At 41.3% G+C, this 26,162-nt stretch overlaps 2 protein-coding genes across 2 annotated transcripts in view; one reads left to right on the forward strand and one right to left on the reverse strand.

Annotated features, from left to right (window-relative positions):
* Nucleotides 1-4,079: 4,079 nt before the first annotated feature.
* htr3b (5-hydroxytryptamine (serotonin) receptor 3B) lies at nt 4,080-14,368 on the reverse strand. The gene is made up of 10 exons (XM_061247986.1): nt 14,284-14,368; nt 12,317-12,438; nt 11,598-11,761; nt 11,355-11,399; nt 11,135-11,244; nt 9,245-9,414; nt 7,672-7,829; nt 6,659-6,869; nt 6,111-6,320; nt 4,080-4,939 (listed from the first exon to the last, which is right to left on the reverse strand). The coding sequence occupies exons 2-10, from the start codon at nt 12,354-12,356 to the stop codon at nt 4,674-4,676; spliced, it is 1,374 nt and encodes a 457-aa protein (XP_061103970.1). The 5' UTR covers nt 12,357-12,438; nt 14,284-14,368; the 3' UTR covers nt 4,080-4,673.
* usp28 (ubiquitin specific peptidase 28) overlaps nt 13,057-26,162 on the forward strand; it is a 28,227-nt gene continuing 15,121 nt past the window's right edge. Inside the window, exons 1-12 of the mRNA XM_061247984.1 lie at nt 13,057-13,275; nt 15,374-15,448; nt 16,365-16,485; nt 16,830-16,938; nt 17,378-17,540; nt 20,691-20,777; nt 21,547-21,684; nt 23,358-23,428; nt 24,120-24,196; nt 24,451-24,599; nt 24,828-24,955; nt 25,225-25,320. Coding sequence (XP_061103968.1) covers nt 13,228-13,275; nt 15,374-15,448; nt 16,365-16,485; nt 16,830-16,938; nt 17,378-17,540; nt 20,691-20,777; nt 21,547-21,684; nt 23,358-23,428; nt 24,120-24,196; nt 24,451-24,599; nt 24,828-24,955; nt 25,225-25,320 — 1,262 coding nt within the window. The 5' untranslated portion in view covers nt 13,057-13,227. The remainder of the gene's footprint in view (nt 13,276-15,373; nt 15,449-16,364; nt 16,486-16,829; nt 16,939-17,377; nt 17,541-20,690; nt 20,778-21,546; nt 21,685-23,357; nt 23,429-24,119; nt 24,197-24,450; nt 24,600-24,827; nt 24,956-25,224; nt 25,321-26,162) is intronic.

The raw sequence follows: 26,162 nt of genomic DNA on the forward strand, positions 1-26,162 counted from the left end.
CCCACCCAACCAACCCACATTACATATATATTATATTTTATAGTATATATACACTCACCGAGCACTTTATCGGGAACTTTATTTATTATTAATATTATTTGTTTACTTTATTTTTTTACACCTACTTATTAATGCGATTATCTAATCAGCCAATTGTGTGGCAGCAGTGCAATGTATACAATCATATATACGGGTCAGGAGCTTCACTAATGTTCACATCAACCATCAGAATGGGGGAACAATGTGATCTAAGTGACTTTGACCGTGGAATAATTGTTGGTGGCAGACAGGGTGGTTTGAATATCTCAGAAACTGTTGATCTCCTGGGATTTTCACGCACAGTAGTCTCTAGAGTTTGCAAAGAATGGTAAAACAAACCAAAAAATCCAGTGAACAGCAGTTCTGCAGACAGAAACGCCTTGTTAATGAGAGATGTCAGAGGAGAATGGCCAGACTGCTCAAAGCTGACAGGAAGTTGACAGTAACGCAAATAATCACACATTACAACAGTGGTATGCAGAAGAGCACACCACGCATCATAACTCTAAGTGAACTAAAAAATAAGCCTAATAAATACCTAATAAAGTGCTCACTGAGTGTATATAGGCCTATATTTTTTTATAGTAGGCTATTGTTAATGTTGACTTTTATGGACAACTCTGGAAAATAATGACTTTTTGAGAGAAATACATTCTCTCAATAATGTAAAATATTTTCATCCATATGTGTAGGTTAACTTTCTCAAAGCTGCAGCATAATATTTATTTAGCTATGACACCTTAACAGTAAAACGATACACACAATGCGTCATCATACTTGAATTCGATACGCATCTGAAATACCGCAGAAAACTAAAGTCAATATTTTCCCTTTGTTTTTCGTAGCAATATAGACAAGGAATTAGGTTAAGAGATTCCATCTGATAAGTGATTGCGTAAGAGACATATTTATCACATTTTACCGCGAGCCTTCCTTATAATTTCTGTCATGAATGTGTGCAGACGCATTTTAGATGCCAATAATATCTGAAGCCCGACTCGCCCCACGTTATCGCTAATTTCATTAAACGGAGATATAATACAGTGCGGTCAGAGGGTAGGAGTTGGTTAGGCTCCTGATTAACTCAGTCGATGCCTCTGACGTTTTTGTCAGGAAAATGTAATTGGAAATTGTTACGGAATTTAATTCCATTTGTTTATTGCCGGACAGGGCGTCTGCTCGCATGTAACAGAGACGCGGGCACCTGCGGAGAGCTTCCAGTTATCTTACAGGAGGTGATCTGTTATCTGATATTATGCGAACACACACAGACCTCCACCGCTAAAACTAAACCTACTATGATGTGCACGTATAAAAAGCAGCAATATAAAAAGCATTAGAGTTGTTACGTTTAATTATTTTGTCATTTTCATTATTTGGAATCAAAACATAATTCTTGTGCACGTGCTTCGACTGCAACGTATTTTTTTTATTTTTTTTGCGTGTGTGTGGGTGACTGGCAGTTTGTGGCGCATCTGCATGGCTAAAAGTCCAAACTGTCAAATCACTATCCAACATGTAAAATGGGACTACGCATTTAAATTTAGGCCAACTGTCCAGTGCAATGACCAGTCATTAGCATGTATGGCACAAGTGAAAAATGTATACGTATATCCTCTAGTTGGAATTAAATAAATATAATGAAATTAAATACATTCTATTTGAGTAATTTAGGATGTACTATCACAATTTGCAGTCATACAATTCCCAGTGAGGTGCAGTTCTGGCTCAATACGCATGAAAACAATCTGTGCTCATGTGTATTATGAGCTAAAAATGAACATAAATTGGGGTATTGGGACAGTGGGCCACTATGTGTGACCTATATGATAGAGGAATATAACACCAGGGACAGCTATCCCAGTTCCTGGATAACCTGGTGTACAGTACTGCTGGCACTGTTTTTACTGACGTTTGTCACATTTATAAATAACAAAAGGTTTCACAACTCAGTTCATGGCTTTTTGCGAGTGAAACAAAACAACTGAACCTTGGCGTGTGTGGATGCTGCACCTTAGCATATCATGTTATTATATGTAGTCAGATCAAATTAATCTTATGCTGTTTGTAGGCTTACCATAATGTTTGGGTGCCTTGTTACTGTTGTTGTTTATTGCTACAGTAATGTTGTTGTTGTTGTTGGTTGTCTGGTAGGTATCTGATGATTGCCGTATGGCACATGATGAATTTCCAATAGGACGATAAACATTCAAAGGACGTCAAAGTTTCATTGTTGCAATTTGTTAGCACTTTAGTATTTCAAACATTCATATTGTTGGCAACATGTCATTGTAATTATAATTTTGAGATAGTTCCATAATGTAGTCAGAAACAAAACAGAATTATGAAATCACTGAAATTCTTTGCACTTTAATGTTCTCATTAAATTGTTTCACATGTGCAGTCAGGTAGACAGTGCTTGCCAAATCATTTCAGGTCAGAATGAAATTGCATTATATTATATATTCGGGAACTGCCTAGGGAATTGGTGAGATTCTATAATACAGCCAGCTTGAGTAAAAAATAAGTAAACAAAAATAAATATTTTTCTTGCACTGTAAAAGCATGGTTACATGTGATGTTTAATCCAGTATTGTATATTATAAAATGGGGTTTTTTCGACATATAAAAGCAAGGAGATTAATTCAACTGGACAGAAAACTTTCCGTAAGAACCAGAGCTAGCTAAATCTGGATAACAAAACTTTTAATTAGTTTATTGTGCTGGAACAGATAAGCTTGGAAATAAATGTTTATAATCCCTGAACCTTAATTCCATGAGAATGAGATAAGATTGTGAGGCCTTTGTCTGGCTTTTGTCAGCAGCACAAGCATAAAGATCTACAATAATGGGAATTAAAGTAAGCTGTAAGAGAAAGTAATCGCTTTGATTAAGGTCTGAACCACGGCTCTTCAAAGAGAACTGGAGTGGTGATAAGGTCGAAAATCAAGCTTTCAAGATACAGTCAAAAGGATCCAGCCTAAAGAACAGGACCCGGTCTGCATGTAAAGCAGAGGGGATGTGCCCACAGGTGTATGCTTTTTTCCAAATGCTGTCTGGCAAAGGTGAGTTTTTCTTTCAGATGAAAACAATCCAGGTGTGTTCGTACCTCCGTGTTGTTCTTTTAACAGATTGTCATCAGCAGCTTTCGGAGGTGAAATGGCTACACTTTACAGTGATTACATTTATAGTTAAATAATGTGTGTGTGTGCGTGTGTGTGTATGCATTGTGCATACATGCATGTGTGTGGCATGTACAATCACAATGCTTGTATTGAGTTGGTCCTACAATACTGTGCTCACATTTAAAATCTGCAGTTGACACATTTCTGTATGAAGCCAAATGGGCAGCTGAAACAAGATCAGCAAACATCATCCACATTCAGGGAAAAGCACATTTATATTGATTGTTTCCAGTGAGATGTGTCTTTGACAGACCTGAATACTTTATCTTTTTCAGCAGTACCGGAGAATCAATTTATCTGCTCCAATTTGGCCTTCCAAGTGCTCCTTCTGAAACATCAAGTGAAGAAAGGATCTCATTATACTATAGAACTGCAAACACAAAAACAATCTTGAATTTCACTACCGAGCCCATACAGTAAGTGCAGCACACATTTCCAAATGCCCTTGGAAAGGCGTTGTATAAAGGAACAGAATGTTCTGTGTAGTGCTTTGACTTCGCTGCTGATGCAATTTCAGGCAATGTATAATTTCCGAAGACGGAAATGCAGCTGGCGTGTGAGAGGGTTGGTCTAGCACTGGTCCAAGAGGAATTGAGTCTATGCATTTTGCAACTAAATCAGCCATGTTGAAACAAAAAGATTTCTCTATACATCGGTAAAAAAAGTTGATCCTGTGAAATCCATTGTTTCTGAATTTCACATGTGAAACAATTCTCGCACTCAAGAAGAGTCTGCAATTTAAATGTTTAAACATTTATTTCTGCTGAAATAAATTGTGTACAAGTATCTTAAGCAATGACAGAGAAGTAATAATGTAAGATTTAATGAAATGGCAAACTGCTTTTCAGTGGGCACCCCTTCCTTAATCAGATTAAAAGAAAACTATAATTTTCTGTTATGGAAAGTAATTCACAATGTAAATTACAAAATCTTTTATATCCTGCTCTTTTTATTCTTTCATCCATAGCTTTATACTCTAAAGATAGTGCTGCGAAGTAATCATTTCTCACAAGCAATGGCACAAATCCTTTATTTCACTCCACATTATACTTTCTAAGCCAAGTTGCAGAACACATCGTTTCTTCCGGGAGTAAAGCATCTGCAACCTATAGTTTTGTTTTTCAATTTTCTCAGTAGTACCTATTGAATACTTAGACATCTGTAATCTTATTTCCCCCTTGCTACACACTGTTGTTGTGGTGGCACTTCCAGCTGTAGCCTGCGGTACGTCAATGCAGGCATTGTTTGCAGACCTGGGTCAAATTCGTAATTGTTTTGGATTCAAATACTTTTCTGTGCTCGATTGCTCTTGCCTGGTGCATCTCAGCCAACCGAGAGAACCAGTATTTCAAAGGTGCCCAATGCAACGGACAAGCTCAGTAAAGCTTGTATTTGAATCCACCACTATTAGGTATCTGACCCAGGTCTGGTTGTTGGCGAGATGCTGGTTCAGGCTGAGCCCCAGCTTGCCCACAGGGACAGCAGGGTGGTGGTGTAGACGAACAGGATGAACAGGTAGAGGCGGAAGAGGAGCCGGTCCACCTTGTAGCAGAGCGCCACCCAGTCGGACTGCGTGGAGCTGTCGCTCTCCTCCTGGAGCAGGAAGTACCTGAGGGACACCATCTCCTGCAGCACCTTCTCCAGCTGCAGGGTGCCCTCCTGGGGCTCGCACAGAGACAGGAAGTCCTCCTCGGGGGAGAAGTCCAGCTCAAAGCCTGTAAACGAGGCATTTAGCAGACGCTCTTATCCAGAGCCACGTACAATGAAGCGCAAAATCAAACCCAGGGACAAGTACGCTCAGGACCCTAGAGGAAAGTACAGTTCCGAGTCCTAGCGCGATCATATAGATACAAATTGAACCCTTGAAGAGTAAAGACAAGACACCAGAGGCTTGTCTCCACACTGGGGCGGCCTAGAACCCAGTGGCTAAGGTGCTTCACTGAGAGACCTGGAAGGTTGGTGGTGTAATCACTTAAAAGTGTCAGCTAAATAACTGTTATGCTATGTTGGATCAACTTAAAATTCTTTCAATTCCTTCTTCAACTGGTCGCATCTAAAAAATGTATTTGACTCAACTAATATATATATATATATATATATAATTTTACTTAGTTGAGTGAAACTCAAAAGTTTACATCTGACCAGTTGAAGAAGAATTTAGAAGAATTTAAAACATTTTAAGTTTGAATTCTTCAAAATTCACTTTTTCAGCGTGAGAATGAAAGTCAGTGATCATGGGATGTGGCTTGGACAGAGCAAGCATTTATTTATTTGCTTGATTTAAAAAAAAAAAAATTTTTTATCCTGATTTGGAACATCTCATCTACATCAGTTCAGGGTAGAGCAGACAAGCAGCCACTATATCTACAAGCATCCCCTGCTTGGCCTGGTCTCCCGGCAGCTTTGATGTGACTGTGCTGGAACAGCTGGCAGGCTGCGGGCGTTGGACTGGCCTGGCATGGCCAGCATTCAATAAAAGACCACAGGGCACATCAGCACAATGGAACAGTGTTTTAGCAGGGTGATCTAACCAGCAGCCCACACCAAACACTCTCAGAAATAAAGTGACAGTGGAGATACATTTCTGTTCTTCAAGGATAAAATTTCCCAAATGGACCCTGAAAGTACAGATAAGTTGGGTACAAATAAGTTCCAAGCAATAAAGGGACAAATTAATTGTAAATTCCTGGCTCTGGTACCACCCAAGCGACCTTTGTAGCTTTTTAGGAACTTTTCATGCATTTATTTCTGAGAGTGAACATACTTCAGAGCTATACCCACAAAGCTCTTATCACAAAGTGTCTCTTCCCTTTTGGTGGGTGTACACACCTGACACATTAACATTTAGTGTTGGATTTTTTTGTTTTCAGAAAGCATGTTTCTCACCAGCACACTGCTCCATGTCTTCCAGGGTTTTGACGGAGGTGAAGGAGCTCTCGTTGAAGCTTTGGCTGGAGGAGCCGTATTTGTCCAGCAGACAGGCGGACACGGACATCTCCTTCATCGCCTCCTCGTTGTGGTGCAGCAGCTTCACCACAAAGATGGACTTTGCCAGGCTGAGGACCAGCAGCGCCATACAGACAGCAAAAAACACGCCTAGGAGGACGATGACAAAAGGACTATTCACGTGTGAACCGCAATGCGCAACGCACATTATCCTACAGAATCTACACTGAGCTACAGGCTCACCATTCACTCCAATAACCCTGCGCTCCCTGCTTCCCATGAGCCACCGTATAAATCAAGCAAGTGAGACTTTCTTCTATGTTTATGACATATTTGTGTGACGGGTTCGACATCACAGATCTGTCTTAGCTGCTGAAATATCTTCAAACAGCACACACACACACACACACACTCGTTGGCCCGTTTTGCTGCTGTTCGTAGAGAATCAGTCGAGCAGGTAGTGGGCGATGACCGCGACACTGGCGCACCGATAAGAGGGGTTTTGATGGCCGTGGCTGGGAGCTCATCCATCATGTTCACTCTGAAGACGGTGTAGCCCAGCAGGATGCTGGTCTTGAAGGTGATGCGGGTGCCGCTGTTGGGGGGCAGGTAGAAGCTGATCACGTCCACCACCATCAGGAAGACGCTGGGGATGAGCAGGCCCACCACGTACAGCAGGGGCCGGCGCCGGATCACCACCTGCGAGCGGAGAGAGAGGCCGGGGGGAACTCGGGATGATTTAAAGGTGCAATAGGTAAGATTTTTGAGTTCAAATATTGTCACAATATCATTGTAAATCCCTTCCTCTCATTGAAAAAGGCTCACTGACATGTTGACTTGCCCTCTGCCTGTGTTTATAGTCCTTAAATTCGGGTTTCATAATATGCAGTTCACGGGCAGGCGCTCGACCAAAACATGGTATAGCTGTACACTAATTCAAGCTCATTGGTTGAAAATTGGTTCTAATTGCCACAGCCAATGGCGTTTCAACTTCAGCGTGTTCACAGAGAAAGGGTGGGATAAACAGTGTTGTGGTTTGAACGTATTTGTTGCTGCAATTCCTCTCCTGACCGTTAGAAGTCCAAAATGACCTATTGTACCTTTAATAATTGTTATTTAGCTGAGGCTTTTATCCAAAGCAACTTACAGTTGATTAAACTAAGCAGGGGACAATCCACCTGGATCAAAGGGGTTAAAGGCCTTGCTCAAGGGCCCAATAGCTCCACTGATCTAATTGTGGCTACACTGGGCCTTGGACCACTAACCGTCCGGGTCACAGTCATGTGCTATGCTACACATAAAAACACATAAAAAACGCATAAAAAGCAGTTAAAATTTTAATTGATTTGATTACTGACAGGTGACATCAGTGGGATACTACTTGCTAAAAATGTGGAAATATTCTCAAAAAGGTTTGACCAGCTCAAGCTATGTTTTGAAGCTGGTAAGTGCAAGCTGGTCATAGCTGGATTTTACACCAAGGAAGCGCTGTGCTACGCACGTTAAACTGGATCTGGGCGTAGTCTCTGTTCTCCAGGTGCAGTTGCTCGTATCGGGAAGGCACCGACAGGAGCTCCCACTCGCCATTGTTCATGAACTCCCTCTTGTCGTTGGAGATCTCCTCCGCAGTCCTCCATAAGGCCAGGTCCACCTCGTTCACTTGATGGGGCATTGGGGTGGAAACGGCAGAGGAGAGGAAGGAGGAGAACAGAGTGTCGAAACGCAGACGCGTGGTGTCTGTGTGTGTCTGTCTGCATATGTGTGTGCACACATAATGTGGATAGACGCGCGTGATTGTATATGCATGTGCATGATTGTGTGTATGTTTGCATATATATGGGCATTACATCATGCACATGTGTCTCATTTCATGAGGTGTGTGTGTGTCTGCATGCGCATGCCTGTCTGCCTATGTATCTGAAGGGATTTTGGCATGCAGATGCGCTTGTGTGTGTGCATGTATGAATTTGTGTGTGTGTGTGTGTGTGTGTAGTTGCATGTGTGTGTGAGAGTGTGCATGTGTGCGTGTGTAAACTGTGTGTGTGTGTGTGTACATGCGTGTGTGAGTTTCTGTGTGTGTGTGTGTGTCTGTGTAAGTGTGTGTGTATACTGTGTGTGTGCATGTGTGTGTGTGTGTGTGTATACTGTGTGTGTATGTGTATACTGTGTGTGTGTGCGTATACTGTGTGTGTGTGCGTGTGTGTGTGTGTGTGTGTGTGTGTGTGCGTATACTGTGTGTGTGTATATACTGTGTGTGTGTGCATGTGTGTGTGTGTGCATACTGTGTGTGTGTATACTGTGTGTGTGTGCATGTGTGTGTGTGTGTATACTGTGTATGTGTGCATGTGTGTGTGCGTGCATATAATGTGTGTGTGTGTGTATACTGTGTGTGTGTGCATGTGTGTGTGTGTATACTGTGTGTGTGCATGTGTGTGTGTGTGTGCGTATACTGTGTGTGTGTGTGTATACTGTGTGTGTGCGCATGTATGTGTGTGCGTGTCTGTGTAAGTGTGTGTGTGTATACTGTGTGCGTATACTGTGTGTGTGTGTACACTGTGTGTGTGTGCATGTGTGTGTGTATACTGTGTGTGTGTGCATGTGTGTGTGTGTGCGTATACTGTGTGTGTGTGTGTGTGCGTGTCTGTGTGTGTGTGCATGTCTGTATGTGCATGTGTGTGTGTGCGTATACTGTGTGTGTGTGTGTGTGTGTGTGTGTATACTGTGTGTGTGTGCATGTGTGTTTGTGTGTGTGTGCATGTCTGTGTAAGTGTGTGTGTGTATACTGTGTGTGTGTGTGTGCGTGTGTGTGTGCATGTCTGTGTAAGTGTGTGTATACTGTGTGTGTGCGCATGTATGTGTGTGCGTGTCTGTGTAAGTGTGTGTATACTGTGTGCGTATACTGTGTGTGTGTGTACACTGTGTGTGTGTGCATGTGTGTGTGTGTATACTGTGTGTGTGTGTGCGTGTGTGTGTGTGTGTGCATGTCTGTGTAAGTGTGTGTGTGTATACTGTGTGTGTGTGCATGTGTGTGTGTGTGTGCGTATACTGTGTGTGTGTGTGTCTGCAGTTATCACCTGTGTGCAGCCAGCTGCGGAAGGTGAGCGTGCAGTTCTGTCTGTCGAAGGGGAAGGCATACATCTCCAGGTCACAGGCCGACACCACCTGAATGGGCTTGTAGTTCTTCACCGTCCCAGAGGAGTTCACATAAATGTAGGGGATGTGTGGTGATCGGCCAACATCCACACTAAAAGGGGAGTCAGCAGAGATCACCAATCACAACCCTACTAAACAGCATTTCATTCACTACTCTCTTCTCCCTCAGCTTCCAAAGCCCAGCTGTCACTGTAAGCCTGACCCATTGCTGCACGGCCCTATCAATTTGAAACAAACACAAAAAACTTGTCTAGACATATGTGTAGGTTGCATTATGTCAAAAAAGCCTATTCATACCCTTTGTACTTTAAATCAGTCAGATCTAATTCTTTCATTTTCTGGCAAATTATTCCTTTAAAAAGAAGTTACAATTTCAATTGATTTGATTGCTGACAGGTGAAATCAGTGGGATCCTACTTGCTAAAAATGTGGACCCTTGGAATAAAAAAGCTATTTGTGAAAAATGTGTTAAATATCAGCAAATTAATCTGAAATTATATTAATTACATGTCCAACAGCCTTAATTACTCAATATATTAGCTGTAACAAAAACAAGCCTGCTGTTGGTTTACCAAGAACAAGTTTTAAAAGCACTGTGCTAGCAAACACATTCTTAGAATTCCCGGCCAGTAGCCACAGCTTAACACTGAAATACTCCAACTTAGCTAGACACTTCTCGCACTAGGGAACTGTACAATTTGCTCAGGCAGATCAGAAGTTCCTGATTGGCCTAGTGAGTGATGAGGCTAGGAATACCCCACCAATGAAAACCCTCCTTACTGACCAATGCAATTGTGGGGCATATCACTGTATTATAGAAAAGACTCAGATGGACTCTCATCAAACAGATGTTTGACTCTGGCATGAGCACACCGCGGACTCCCTTTCTTTTGGTCGCATAGCTGCTGCCATTAACACACTGCTTAACCCTACGAAGGCCAGAGCCCACGCCATTGGGCGTTTGGACTTTAATATTTAAATTACTCCAACACTGTGAATGAAACTACTTTACTCCTTTCACAAATTTTCCAAAATGTTTCAGGAAAAGAACAATTGCATTTTTGAAATTCTAAGACATCGATCTGTAAAGAAATACAAGCAGTTTGAGCCCATTTCCCATCACTAAAATCCCCTGCCAGGCAATAGGAAGCTTACTTCCTACTTACAATAGGTATGCTTACTTCCTACTTACAATAGGTATGCTTACTTCCTACTTACAATAGGTATGCTTACTTCCTACTTACAATAGGTATGCTTACTTCCTACTTACAATAGGAAGCTTACTTCCTACTTACAATAGGTATGCTTACTTCCTACTTACAATAGGTATGCTTACTTCCTACTTACAATAGGTATGCTTACTTCCTACTTACAATAGGAAGCTTACTTCCTACTTACAATAGGTATGCTTACTTCCTACTTACAATAGGTATGCTTACTTCCTACTTACAATAGGAAGCTTACTTCCTACTTACAATAGGTATGCTTACTTCCTACTTACAATATGTATGCTTACTTCCTACTTACAATAGGTATGCTTACTTCCTACTTACAATAGGTATGCTTACTTCTACCCAGATGTGAATGGGTCTCTCTCTGCACCATCAAAACTAATTTCACACATACATGTATAATCAAAAAATATGAATTCATTGCAATCGTTTGAGGAAAAGGATAAAGACACTAATTGGGGTTTGGCGGTTCGAGGTCATTAGAAACTAGTGTCAAAAGGGTACTATGGTGTATGAGAGGTTTTTCATACTTCAGCACTAATGCATCATGTAAACATCATTATAAATTGCAAGGCTCACAATTCACTGATGACAATGTCAGGCACCCAGATAGCATCTGATGAGAGGGAGATCTCATTTATCCCATCAAACTCAGCAGGGTCCCAAACCAGAAACTCATCTCTCCAGATCTGAAAATGAACCATACAGGTATGTAGCTACATCCACCAGCCATTAATCCTATCATGAGACACATGGAGAGGGCAACCCAAACACAAAAATAAAATTAATAATCACCAACCTGACGATACCACATGCTTGTGGTCACCTTCTGTGTCTGCCCATCCTGTAAATACAGCCACAACTTTTCAGGCGTAGTCCCTGGTCACCTTCAGCCACAAAACATAACAACTCCCAAACATTTTAGCATAAGATACACATAAAAAGCAGTAAAGATATAGCTATGCTAAGTTGTAAGTTGTTCTTGAAGCATTTATGAAATTTATGAAATGTAGCCCTGGAGACAACTGCAGATTATCTTTACCACATCAAGCACGGACTGCAGGATCAAATCGATGTACACCACCGTCGGATCGGTCCAGTTCTGAACGGGCCGGACCCCACAGTTGTAGTGGCGGAGAAGAGTTCTGGTGAGCTGGTTCAGAGCAGATCTCCGGGGCTTCTCAGGAAAAAGCTCCGCTTGAGGAACTACAGTCGAGCACAACACAGATTTGTACAGATTGCCCATTACACTCAGTTATGTATTGCATACCATTCATATATGAGAAACATGAAACACCGGAATTAACAATTAGTACAAATATATATTTCGCAAATAGAGAATGACCTACTATATTATTATTGGTATTATTATTGTTATTATTAGCAGAAGTACAGTATGATGCTAAACAGACCTACTTATCCAGGATTACTTACAATGCATGAGATACAGACCCCAGACAACTTTATATTCCTTGCACAGTGGCCATTTTATACATCAATGGATATTACATCTGCACAGCAGAATGCAGCTTTAAGACAGTCCCCATATCATGGCATTAGTAGCAAGATTGGCTTGTGTGCATCTTGCTATAACGGCAAGAAACGGCCACCAATTGATAATTGATTTTTCTGTCCTTGAAATCAATTCCTCCCATTTGGTAGCGAAAACAATTCAGCGAACAAGGCCCAAGGCCATGAACCCGGTTAAGTTTGAAGTGGATGTTTGTCCCAAGGGTGCACTACAGGTGGGCAGAAACGTACCTGAAAGGAGAAGAAGAAGCAGAGAAGTCGTAACCGACATGTTGGATTTTGAAATAAACTCTGGTATGTCCTGAACGCTGTTTTCACCTGAGAGGAGCTTCTGTTTGGTGTAGCTTTTCCAACTGAAATAATATGATCTGCGTGAATAGCGGTTTAGCAATCTTCTGCGTGGGTTAGGCGAAGTAGGCTAGTCCCCTTGGTCAGCGGAGAGTGGACTGCAGCGCGAAACTGTGGTCTCCTCCTGTATTGAGTTTCCATTATGATGGTAAAATGATATTGGCCCGAAATGGGAAATGGATTGTGGCAATGGAGCATACTGTTGTTTGTTTTTTCCCCCTAATACGATAAAACAAGCATTTGACGGCGGGACGTTTATCTGTTCAGAAGAAACAATTATATGAGTCAGACATAATCCTTAGTTAGTAAAACTGGTTACATAATGCTACAGGAAGAATATGCATACAAATAATATAATTTCCACCGCCACACAGTAGTCTATATTTGATCCCAATTTGACGCATATAAACACTGTTAGAGTTGAATTAATAACAGCTGTCGGTGTTCATGAAGAAATGTAGGCTATTTAGATCATAACATAGGTTATAACTACTCTGTAATTGCACCGTGATTCACAGTGCAATTTTATTAGCGGCCTCTTGCGTCCTCGGTTATTTCGCTCGATATGTTATCATCACCGACACCTCATCCTTTTGTACCGCTATGGTACGTCGTGATCGCGCTTGCCTGGCAGGAGAGCGCGCTCTCTGCGTGCGTGTGTGTGTTTATGGTGTGTGCGCGCTTGCTGCGTGTGAGTTTGTGGTGTGTGAGAGGCGGTTGAGCGGAGCAGGCGTGACTCCGAAATAGGTGCAGGTTTTTGGGGAAAAAGAAACGAAAGAATCTGCTCTGGAGCTATGAGAGTTGAACAACATTGCGGGCATGGGGATACCTCTGCAAATCCGGTGAGCACATTAACAGATGCGGGTTTCTGGACCACTATTGATAAAAGTTTTAAGCCGTGTGTTAAAGTCAAATTAAACTCTTGCATGTGTCAACTGTAAACACATCCACCAGCTGTTTGATATAAAATACATTTAAAGTTAAAACAGTTTAAACAGATACTCGAAGTGTCAAATGTGTTATCCATAGTCTCCATATGTAAATTCTAGTTACTGGACTTTAATGTAGGCTATGACCAGTTGCTACCAAAGTCGATAAAACATCCAAAACAAAAGACGTATAAAACTTTAAAAATAGCTAAACCATCAGTTAAACAGTCCACACGTCATCGTAATGTTTATGGTCGTTCTTGTTGTTGAATTACTGAAGTTGCTTCGTACTGTAGCCTACTGTATGACAGTCCGATATCCCACAACTGCGCCCCAAATGCCAAAGCGAGTTCATCTGTCACAGCAAAGCGGCCACATGCACGACCAGATTATTTATGGTTACTGAATGGTTTACCATTACAAACTGCTGCGTGTTAGCCAGAGAAAACTAACACTTGTGAACAGACGAGACAGTAAAATATGTTCTTCTTCTTTTATTATTATTATTTTGCTTTCCAACTACAGTGATTTATATCAGGGCAATTGTATGCACAGCTCAGTCGCTTGACAATTGAAACCACATGACAGCAAAGGGGATCTATATTACTAGACAAAGTTTTGTTGTTGTAATCTGGCAATTCCTGCTGTCTTGGAATGTCGTTTGGGATGTGTACTGTCGCTTTAAGGCCACAATATGAAGGATAGCAGAAGTGTGCAATATTAAGTATTTTACTAAAGTATAGGACTTGATTACTCATTGAATTATTAGTTGCCAATTTATTAAATACGTTATGGGATTTCATTAAATTACATTTTCATGAATACATTTTTTATTCCTGTTATAATTGGGATTTGTAAGACTTGAGATTTGGATTTGCCTTAACAATCGGAGTCCACAAAATAATTCGAGTCCACAAATACCGTAAAGTGACATTTCCTTTCTGCTAACTTGTCCCGACAGATGATTGTAGATGTTGTTTTTTGAGTTGACTTGTGTCTCTGTCAGTCAGTCAGCGAGCTGCTGCATGGTGAGGGGAATGATAAACACAGAAGTTATCTGTATCAGGAGCTAAAAATAGCGCTTGACCAGAGCACCATGGGCCTTCCAGCTCTCCATATATGTCTCACGCCTTCCAGGCCAGTGTGCCTAGCTGTCTTCAGGCCCAGTGAGCAGATTGGCTGTGACATTTCCACCTGCCTTACCCTAGGCTTAATATAACCTCACACATGTCTACTTGCTTCTCTTAATCTTAATTGGTCCATATATTTTCTTCTTACTTTTGTTAATATGAGTCGTCATGGACGCAAGTTCCCTTTCCAATACAGTTGCAGCAAGAGTGGCCCCAGTGGCCACTCTGTTTACAAATATGCCACGCGTTTGATGTTTCAGCTGGGGTCAGTTTCAGCTGTTCGGCTGTGATCAGATGTTACGTTCATGTTACACGTCTTGAGGTTTTTAGTTACATTCATGTGGTGCAGCCAGTGAGGAGACTCTAAGAGAGGCCGCTGGTTTGATTCCCAGGCGAGTCACTGTTTTTGTACCGTTGCTTCAGAAAGTAAATCGCTTAACCCTTTGATGCACAAACTATGCAAAGATATAGATAATATGATAGAACTGAGTCAGGTCACTTTTGACCCACGTTGTGCATTAAAGGGTTTAGAAAATATCTAGCTGTATCATATGGATTATGTTAAATAAGTATTTATGTCACTCTGGATACGATTTTATGTTAATAAATAATAAAACAATTAAAATAAAGGTAATCAAAGAAACACATTTTCACAGCCTTTTTGAAGGCAACAGCAATACAAAACTTTAATGTAATAGAGGTCACTTTGTTTCAAAAAAGTCAAAATTGGCACTGTGAAATTCAGTTGAGAATCATAAAGAAATAATTGTATCTATTTCCCTATTATATTTTATTCATAACCACACAACTCATTACATTTCATAGACTGAAGCCAGCTCAGTGTGGCATTATTAGGCTGATTTGGGATGTTTGGTCTTTAGACCCAGTTGGTGATCAACCAGCTGAGAGAAATAACCGGCGTCCAGGATCTGCAGGTTCTGTGGGGAGCTTTGAAGGTACATTTCATTTATTTATCTACGTTTTTGAGAAACTTAATTTGTTTTGTTACTTGGTTTTTACATTTTATTTTGTCAAGGATAATGTCTGTTGAAAAACCAAACCCCCACCCCCCAAAAAAACTTAAAATCAGTTATCAAAGTTTTCAAGGAGTTATTTGAGGAGTAAACTGCAATGTATTTCAGATTGAATCCTGGGATATGTTCAGTCTGCATCTAAAAGTAGCCTCTCCTGCTGTGTGTGTCACATTTCTCAGATGTGACACACTTCGCAGTTTTACTGTGTGATTTGTGCCCCCAATTGTATGTATAAAGTCATTGGATACGCTATGTAGCCATACAACTTGCCTGCGACTCATTTTGATATTCAAACTGTAATGTTCAGTCCATACAATACATTGCATTACATTACAGAGCATTTAGCAGACGCTCTCATCCAGAGCGACGTACAATGAAGTGCAGATCAAACACAGGAATAAGTGTGAAGAGGACCTGAGAGGACAGTACGGTCCTAGCTTGACCATACAGATACAATTGGAACCCTTGAAGAATACATCAACTTATGAACTAGCATACCACGGTTTTTCGTGCAATGGTGTAGTTCCATTTGGCAGGGCATGCCCTTGATCAAGCATGATTGGGCATTCCCCGGTCAATCAGGGCTACACCGGTGAAGTGAGAGTCACTTTCCATGAAACAGGATAATAGTGTTGTAATTCTGCACTGGCCGTACCCTTGGGTCCCTTTCAAAAATGTCATTTATAAAAAGGTGTTAAGCAGCTCTGAGCAAGAGATTTGAGTTTAGCAGTCTGAACATGTCCCTGGACTTTAGCGTCTGCAGGCCTGTCTGTCTGTCTCTCTGTTGTCTGGGTCTTGTATTGGTGTTTATATGTTGAGCTCGTCTCCTGTGATCCAGGCCAGCCAAGGAGACTTGAGCAGAGCCATCAGCCTGCTGACTGCCCAGTCTGAGGAGGGGCCCGTGCCAGAGGAGAGCACCATTGCAGACGGCACGGGGGGCATCTGGGTCACCAAGAAACGTGGGTCCCCTGCAGGACCAATGAGAAGATGCTTGTGTGAAATTATAACAGAGGAAACAGTTGGCACTGATGTTGGCATTACTGGGAATGTAACAGAACCGTATTTAAAATATTGATAATTTAAATAATAATAATAACTTATGATTACATTATTATCATAAACATTCTTAACATTTTATGGTTATGCTTATTGTTATGCTTTGTGACTTCTTACATATTGTATGTGAGCTCCCTGTCTCTCAAAGTCTCTCATTAGCGGAGTATGGACCAGATATATGTATGAAATTGCTTCATAAAAGAGCAAATTTGTTATTTTCATTAACTTTACCTTTGTAATGTTTCAGAGGTTGTTGACATGGCCCCAGGTGGGGCTAAGGATGACCTTCAGACGGCAATAGAGCTGAGCTTGCAAGAGTCCCAAAATGCCCAGGCAGAAGAAATAGAGCTTATCAGGTATAAGCGGCCTTTGTGTGTATAGGTAGCCTCCAGAAAGTCGTATGACCGAGGACAGGAGAAGCTAGCATTGTTGAAACATATCCCACGGAGTTTAATGCTCCAAAGTAAAATTTGCAACATTGGCAGGTGACAAATACCTACCTAGTGGTTGTTGAGGTATATGTGCAGCAAGTAAATTCATCATTAAATTATTTGTATTTTTTTCCCTTCCATGATGTGTATGTATTCTACTGTGCATAATGCTGAGAGGACATGCAGAAGCTTTCCAGCTGAAAGAGTAGCCTGTGTCCCTCATTAGCAGGAGGATTCCAGTGTGATCTTCGAGGTTAACACATCTGCATGGATGTTCCTCTGAGTGGGTGACCCTCATGGCCTCACCTGTCGTTTCCTCCTGCCTCTTCCTGTGCGTCGTGGCCCTCACCCCGGCTGGCCCCAGGGCCCTGGAGGTCAGCGCGGAGGAGAACGCCGCACGGATGAAGAGGAGGAGGTGCGAGGCGTCGGGAGAGACCTCCAGCCCTGCCGACTGGATCCGGCAGGAGGACTGGCCCGTGGGAATGCGCAACGTGGGCAACACATGCTGGTTCAGCGCCGTCATACAGGTGTGTGTGTGTCTGTGTGTGTGTGTGTGTGTGTGTGTGTGTGTGTGTGGCTGTGTCTGTGTGTGTGTGTGTGTGTGTGTGTGTGTCTGTCTGTGTGTGTGTGTCTGTATGTGTGTGTGTGTGTCTGTGTGTGAGTGTGTGTGTGTGTGTGTGTGTGTGTGTCTGTGTGTGTGTGTCTGTGTGTGTGTGTGTGTGTCTGTGTGTGTCTGTGTCTGAAAATGTAAAATTGCAAGATGATTGTGTTCCTGAGCAGAAATGACCATATTTTTATTTTCTTTACTGACTCTTTTTTTCTTCCCAAAATGAAAACTGGGATATTGACTTGAATATAGAATTTTATTTTTTACTGCTTTGGCTGACAGGTCACATCATGTTCCCTTGAGATTGACAATCAGCCTGACAATGTAAAAGATTACATTCGACATTACCATGGCGTGAAAGGAGGTGGCGTGCAAATTAAGATCTTAGCCCTATGTGTATAACCTGCCATCCTGAGCTGAAATATAGTCGGATATGACATGCTATCCAAAATAGTTTTGAAAAAACTTTCTAGAGAGTGCTGTCTGTGTTTTTCTTCTCTATTATGTTTTGGGATTCAGAGTTGAACACTTTTCATTCTTCATTATCAAAAATAGTATTAAAACATTCATCACGTAAATGACTTACTGTCAAAAGCTGTCGTACCCTACTCAGCATGTGTGCCCTGTTAACCAAAACTGTGGAATGTACAACTTCTACAAATATAGTTACACATTCAGCATATACACTCACTGAGCACTTTATTAGATATTTATTAGACTTTTAACATTTTTTTTGCTTAATGGTCTTCTGCTGCTCTAGCCTATCCACTTAGAGGTTTAACGCGTTGTGTGTTCAGAGATACTGTTCTGCATACCACTGTTGTAATGTAATGTCAGTTTGGGTTTAAGCCATGTTAAAAAAAGACTCTCATGGTGTAAAGCATCACGCATTGTAAATTGTGTTGGACCTGGGCGATTTCTCCGTATTGCTATGGTGTTAGTGATAGGATGGCATGGTCTATAGTGCTTTTTGTGCTTCCATGTCTGTATCATTATCCAGCTGTCAGGCTGGCTCTCTCTGAATCTGCCCTTCTTTTGTTCCCTCTATATTCACTATATACTATGTACTATATACTATGTACAGTATCACGGAACAAAGTGAATACAGTCACTTTGTTCCGTGATACTGTTGGGAACTCGTAATAACGAGACGTAACACTTACCTCACACTGGCAGTGTACTTTGGGGAGTCTGTGAAATGCCATGGTAACAAATAGTATCAAGTGCCAGAAAGCCAAAAAAAAATGTTTCTTTGCTTTCGAAAACCCACAAGACCTTGTCCTTCCTTTACAATTTACAGCCGCAAAAGAATTGACTCAGTAAAGGACTATAGGCAGTTTGTGCAATTTTCAGCTGAGAATGTGTACAGTGTGCTATTCAGCAACTGTGGGGGTTTTTCATACCCGCGCACGCCCAACCCATTAGGAAAGCCAATCTGCACCCACCCGGCAGACAGTTATTTTTATTAATTTTGGTGATCACTGAACTCACCTACTGATTGTGACGCTAAAAATGAATGCTCACATTCACTGTGAGACAAAGTACAATTGTTGAATCCAGTCTTACGTTATATCAAACTGCAAATTAGCACTTTGCTTACAGAACCAATATTATCTTACCTGAAATACAGAGCACTTAACTTTCCCCGTCTAGCAATTGTGATAAAAATCGAGCGTATATTGTATAAACAGTTATGACAGTGGGGCAAGATAGATTTCTTTTTCCAAACAAGCTCTCAGCACTAATTCTGTTAAGCCTATTCCATCTTGATTTTAGTGGAGAGTATCAGTTGGCTCTTGTCGTAATTCAACCCCTCGTTGATATTGATAGAGTGCAGTAGTAATTAAATAATGCGGTGTTTGTAGGATATAGAGAGTCATGAACTTTGGGTTGTAACGGAAAGTTGGATAAACATGGAATGTTCACCAGAACTTATTCAATGGAGATTGGTGAAGTTTTGAGCTTGTTGCGGAGGGTGGTCTATCAAAGTGCAAGAACCCCCCAAATACACCAAAAGGCGGAAGTATCTGAGAGGTGACGGAAACGCGTGTAGTCTGACCAATGCTGCTGGAACATGGTTAAATACATTTTGTTCTCGTTTATCTGACTCCAAAAGATAAGTTCAACTGCTCCTCTGTTCTAACATCCTGCTGATGTTATCTCTGTATGTTTAACAAACCTGGTTAACCTTTGTAGCACAGCTGGATGCTGACTCAGGTGACTTGCATTAGTTCTGGGAGCATTCCACTGAGGTGGCAAAATTGCGCAGAGGTAGCATAGTGATAACATGGTCGACACAGTCTGTTTGCTTTTGGGGGTCTGCAGAGACGCACACTTGTGTAAAATGCCCTACAAAAGGAAGCAGTGATTTGGGGGGCATGATTGTTCATTTATCAAACTCAGTTTATTGGCCTGTCGATACATTCAGTCATATATTCTGTAGCAAACCCCGTCATCAATGAAACCATCTTTACTCCTGTGGCAACCAGTCACTTTAACTAGGGAAACGGATGATACTATGTATGACAAGGTACTATGTATGATACTGTATGATAAAATACGTAGGTTACATGCATTTTTTAAAATGATCCTTTGCCTGTTTTGTATTCTACAATGATTTGATAAGAACTTCATTGAATTTGTTGTGATCTTTTGATGTTTCAGTTAAACTAGCGAACTAACTAACTAATTAACTAGCGAAAGAAGCCGGAAGTAAGGAATGCAAGAATGGAAGAAAGGTTGAAACCCGTAAACTACCAAAACCACCTGAATAGTGAAGCACGCAGACAGGGGAGTGATTCGGGCTCGAAAACATACTGACACAGACATGACAGGGGATGACGAATGCAATGAATAGTACTGTATGAATTAAACTGAAAACCAGACAAGATATGAAAAATAATAAACTACAAAAAGAACAATAATAAACAATGATAAACTAGCAGGCTAACTCAGGAACATAACAACCGTAGGTTCTAGTGCTGCTGCAATGACCTGAAATGACTGATCTATGACTGTGACTCCTCTGAAATGTAAAGCCTGTTTCTTTGGTCCCCTGTTTGTGTTTCAGTCGTTGTTCCACCTGCCGGTGTTCCGCAGACTGGTCCTCAACTACCGCCTCACAGAGAACCTGCTGCAGAAGTGCAAGAGCCACTCGGTTAGTGTGCGGTGTGTGTGTGTGTTTACATTTATTACATTTATTTAGCGGCCGCTCCCATCCAGGATGACTAACGTCATAGTGTAAGGTCAAATGAGCCCCTGACGAGGCCTGCTGAGGCCGTCGCCATTCACACGGCTGACCAACAGCATTAGCTCACCAAGCTATAAAGAGCAAGGTCTCCATCCGAGGAACCTAATCTTTAGGTAACTGCGCTGACTCTATGGTGTGACGGACGACGCCAGGTCTAGCGGTGTGATGAACGACCCTGTGTCTAGCGCACACCCGGATGATCACTCACATTACTGGTGGTGAGGCGATGTAAGGTATATCAAACATGCCAAATCAGCGGTAACAAGATATCAGCATTTCAATCATTCTGGCTGCTGTCAAACCTTGAGTGAAGGTGCTGGCAAATTTTCATTAGTGGTGAGGCCTTCACCTGTTGTGTTATAATTATAACCGCCTATAACCTTACCTATATCATTGTAGCAGAAAATAATTTAAAGCCAAAGCAAGACCAAAGTAAAAACATATCTCTGGATTAACATCCCTGGTGTAAAATCCAGATATGACCAGCTTGAAATTACCAGCTACCCACTGGTTCAAAACATAGCTTGAGTATGAAGCTGGTCTGAACTGGTTAGCCAGCTACCAGCTATTTTGGACTTGGCTTGAGCAGTTTTTTTTTTCCGCAGGGATGGGAAAATTCAGGCTGCAAATAATTGATAATAACACACTGACTTTATTTTCCCCTGCTGTTTGTTAGGATAAGAGGAACATTGCTTTCATGCAGGAGCTGCGGTGTCTGTTCGCCCTCATGGTGGGGTCCACCCGCAGGTTCGTGGACCCCTCTGCCGCTGTGGAGCTCTTGAAGGACGCCTTCCGCACCAGCGAGGCCCAGCAGGTACAGCCCCCCCTCCCCCAACCCTGGATACTCTCCACAGATATGGGCTACATGGTGGCTGTTGTTTTTTTTTAGCTGGTTTAGTGGTTGTTATTCCTCCTAGCAGATGTCGTTTTATTGTTGTTGCTGCTGTTACAGTTGCTAAATTAATTGTGGTTTTTGTTGCTAATGATGGTTTTCCCTGTTGAAAAAAAAAAAACAGCACAAGCTAGGTTTTGAAACAGCTGGTGGCTGGTTGACCGGTTCAGATCAGCTCCCAGCTTGACATGGTTTGACCAGCGCAAGTTATTTTTTGAAGCAGATGGTTGACCAGCTACCAGCTCAGACAAGACACCAGTATAAGCTGGTTGACCAGCTTATACCCAGTTAGACCAGCTTTATGACCAGCTTGGCTATGCTGGTTGACAAGTTCATACCCAGCTTGACCAGCTTATGACCAGCTTAAGCTGCTCAATTTTCCAGCTGCATTTCACAGTAGGGCTGGTACTGAGTTAGAAACTCCCTTGTTTGACTCACCAATATGAGACTCCAAATAGTGGCTCACAGGACTGCAGCAAAGGGCATAGAGCAATCTGACAAAAGTCAATTCAGGTCAGGTCAGTGGTCCTGTTGGAGGACTGGGAGTATTCATTTCTTTCCTTGGGGTGGTCTTCTTTAGTTGACAGAAGGTCAACAGAGATAGGAGCTCTAAGTTTAACCTCTTTGAGGGGACAGTTTATGGCATGTTTATTAGTTTATTATTTATTCTCAGGATTTGATCCATACTTTTGATCCATAGTTTTTAGTCTTTTTTCCATTGCTGTGTGGATTTGAAGCATAAATTACTTGGGTTTGCAGCCTCTGAAGATACATGATGGCCCTTGTGTTTGGTTTGGTTCAAATGGACCGATTTTAATTTTTAAATTAAACAGAAACTAAAATAGTAAAATAGGAACAATGCTTTTCAGAAATGTATTGCCTAACCACAAACAACCTAAAAAACCTAAATGTTTTGTGTTTCTATTTTCATTTATCTATATTTGCTTTACCTTTTTTCCTATATGGTTCTTTGAATATATATGAAGATAAAGATAAAAACTAATTGAGAATGTCAGTTACAAACAATGAATACCATTAATCTACAGTATGAAAACATTTTCACAGATAAACATGATTTCTGCCCCCCTTGCCTGCACTATAGTATAATCACAAATAAAGAATACTTTCATTGTTAAATGTGTTCTAGCAGAGGTAAATGGCAACCATTAACCATATATTGTTAATTGGAATTACGATAAAGAGTACTTGTACTACATATATTGTATTTCTGTATTGCTTTAAGATTCCCATACTGTAATATTCTGGGTATATTTGACCAGGCTAACAGGTGCTAAAAAGGGATATATGGTTAAGAGTGACAAGCATAGACATGGCACCAAGGGCCAATCAGGGCCTTTCACTGTGACAAGAGAGTGAGGCTTCACATGCTGTGAATGTCACACAGTGCTTAACAATCAAAATAATGTTTTTCAACTGTATGTTTTTTATTCCCACCAAACCCTGAGAAGTCCTGAAAGCACAAGCTACTTCGGTTTGTAATGCCTTTCCCCCCTATAACAAGAAAATGTCACAAGAAAACTAAGCTTTACATCTGACAGAGGCAGAAAAATCCTCTAATTTTTTCTTTTTGCCAGGATGTGAGCGAGTTCACCCACAAGCTACTTGACTGGCTGGAGGATGCCTTTCAGCTGGCGGCTAATGGAAAGTAAGTCATTGCCTGTATTTAAATCGAGTTACAGACTAATGTCAGTGTTCATGCTGTCTTTGCTCTCAGTCGAGCTGAAATGGCGGTGATAATGCTGCGCATTATGAATTTGGGCATAGCCACGAGAGAAACCCCTTGTTTAAATTACATTTGCTTGACAAATAACAAATAACAGTCGTATCAGTAGATATTGTAGAAATGTTTTATGCCCGATGTTTTAATATGCTTCCAAAGATTAATGATGTTTTTTGCCAACGGTGCCCTCAGAACGTCTATGTCATTGATTCAGTTGTTCCCAAACTATCTGAGGCCAGGACCCACCATGTATCTTTTATGCTGCAGTGCAGTATTTTACTGGCTTGGTCTGAAGACATCTGGGTGTGGGAAATACACTTTATTTACTGTATGCTGGTTTTTTTCTCAGTGTCTCAAAGTACAGTTTGGAAATTGCTGTTCTTGTTCTGATGAGTCCGGTTTTAGGGGCGATCTGTAGTGTAGTGGTTAAGGTACATGACTGGGACCCGCAAGGTTGGTCGTTCGCTCCCCGGTGTAGCCACAATACAATACAAAGGATTGTTTAGTTTGAATCAACTGTAAGTTGCTTTGGATAAAAGCGTCAGCCAAATGACATGTGATGCCTTAGATGTTCCCAAAGATTTGAGACTAAGACCTCATTCCTCTCCATCCTTAGCAATCCCGATGATAAGCAAGATAATCCGATGGTTCAGCTGTTCTATGGAACATTTGTGGCAGAGAGGATGCACGAAGGTAAGGAGAGGGAAAAACTTGTATCCAGTGTTCAGTCGAACAATAATGCACTTTGCTATTAATTGTAAGTTTCCAGGCTTACCAGAAGTTATGTTTCTGTTCTTGACATGGTGTTCTTATATCAGCAGTTGAATAAAGGAAAGGAAAGGAAAATGACCCATATAAAGTGAAATAGTATAACAAACACAAATGTATTTCTCCAAATTTGGGACAAAGCTTGTCAATACACATATCTTATTTTCCCTCGTTTCAAGGCAAAACCCTCTCCAATATTGAACAGTTTGGTCAGTACCCTTTGCAAGTGAATGGATTCAACAATTTGGATGAGTGTCTGGAAGGAGCCATGGTGGAGGGGGAGATCGAAGCTCTGCACTCTGATCAAACCACTTCCTCCGGGCGAGAAGTGAGCTTTATGACTTTCAACAGTAACTGATACTGTATCTTTTGGCAACATCTAACAGGGAATTCACACTTTTACCGGATAAAAATCAGCTGGTTGTACTATTTTGTGTTGCAAACAAACACCTGCCAAGTGTTGCAGAATGCAGAGGAAAACTCTTAACAAATTAAAGATATGTCTTGCTACTTCACAACTGATTTGAAAATGAACGCAAATTGTTTCTATTTGCAGCGATGGTTCTCAAAGTTACCACCAGTGCTGACCTTTGAACTGTCCAGGTTTGAGTTCAATCAGTCTTTAGGACGGCCAGAGAAAATACATAAGAAACTGGAGTTCCCGCAAATTATATACATGGACAGGTGAGCTATGTGGGGGGGGATATTAATATTTTGTTGTTTGTGTACAAATACATAAGGCTAGATAGACGGAAAAACATTAAATCCCAATTCTAGATCTATGGATAGCATTGTCATTTAACACGTAAACTGTATATATAAATATGTATATATAGTGTGTTTCAGTGGAGCCTTACATCATTTAATGGTTAGTTGAGATAGGTCCCTTGGCACTGAAGGGTTATACAGCCAGGAATGGGGAGACTCAGAAGGTTGCTTCACTGTGTGAACAGGTATCTCCATAAGAACATTGAGCAGATGCAAAGCCGGCGGGATGAGGTGAAGAGGCTGAAGGAGCAGCTTGTTGTCCTGCAGCAGAAACTGGAGAGGTGAGGAGGGAAACCTGCCATGGACCAAAATAACCAAACGCATTACAGGGTCCCAAACCCCTTTAGATTCTTTTTTTAAAAGTAAGTCGACCTTTAGCGGAGTGGTTGAGGTATATGACTGGGACCCACATGGTCGGCGGTTCGATCCCCGGTGTGGCCACAATAAGATCCGCACAGCTGCCCTTGAGCAAGGCCCTTAACCCTGCATTGCTCCAGGGGAGGATTGTCTCCTGCTTAGTCTAATCTACTGTATGTTGCTCTGGATAAGAGCATCTGCCAAATGTCGTTTATGTAATTATTGTAATGTAAAAGTCAAGGGCTTCATCTTGGAATTAATCGCAAATGTATGCGTATGATTGTTTCCTAAAAAGTTCCTATGAACAATTTATTTAACCCTTCACCCCCAGAGGGCAATTTCCACCTATTTTCTACTAGCCCTGTAAAGGTGTCAATATCTCAAAAAACTATTTACTGCATACACAAAGTTGGAGACTTAAATGAAAGAAGAGGCTTTGCGATAAATTTCTGCCAGTGCATGTACATACAGTGTACACAAAATACATTCATTTATTCATTAATTTATTCATGCAACTTCTGAATTGTATATTTTTGTTCTGATATTGGAACATGATTTTTTTGATGTGGAGAAATCAAGGATTGTTAGAATGTGCCTTTTATTTTCTGAGTCTGTGGCGAGGTGAGGGTTGTAAACCGTGAGCGTGGACAGGAGGAGGCTGGAGTTTTATTGCCCTGTTTTTCAGATAACAGGCTGATAAGCATCTAAACTGCTGTTCTCGCTAGTGGACAGTTTTTTTTAACAAGAGTCTGTCATCGGCATTTTG

This window comes from Conger conger, chromosome 7 (genome assembly GCF_963514075.1).
Source record: "Conger conger chromosome 7, fConCon1.1, whole genome shotgun sequence".
NCBI classification, from domain to species: domain Eukaryota; kingdom Metazoa; phylum Chordata; class Actinopteri; order Anguilliformes; family Congridae; genus Conger; species Conger conger.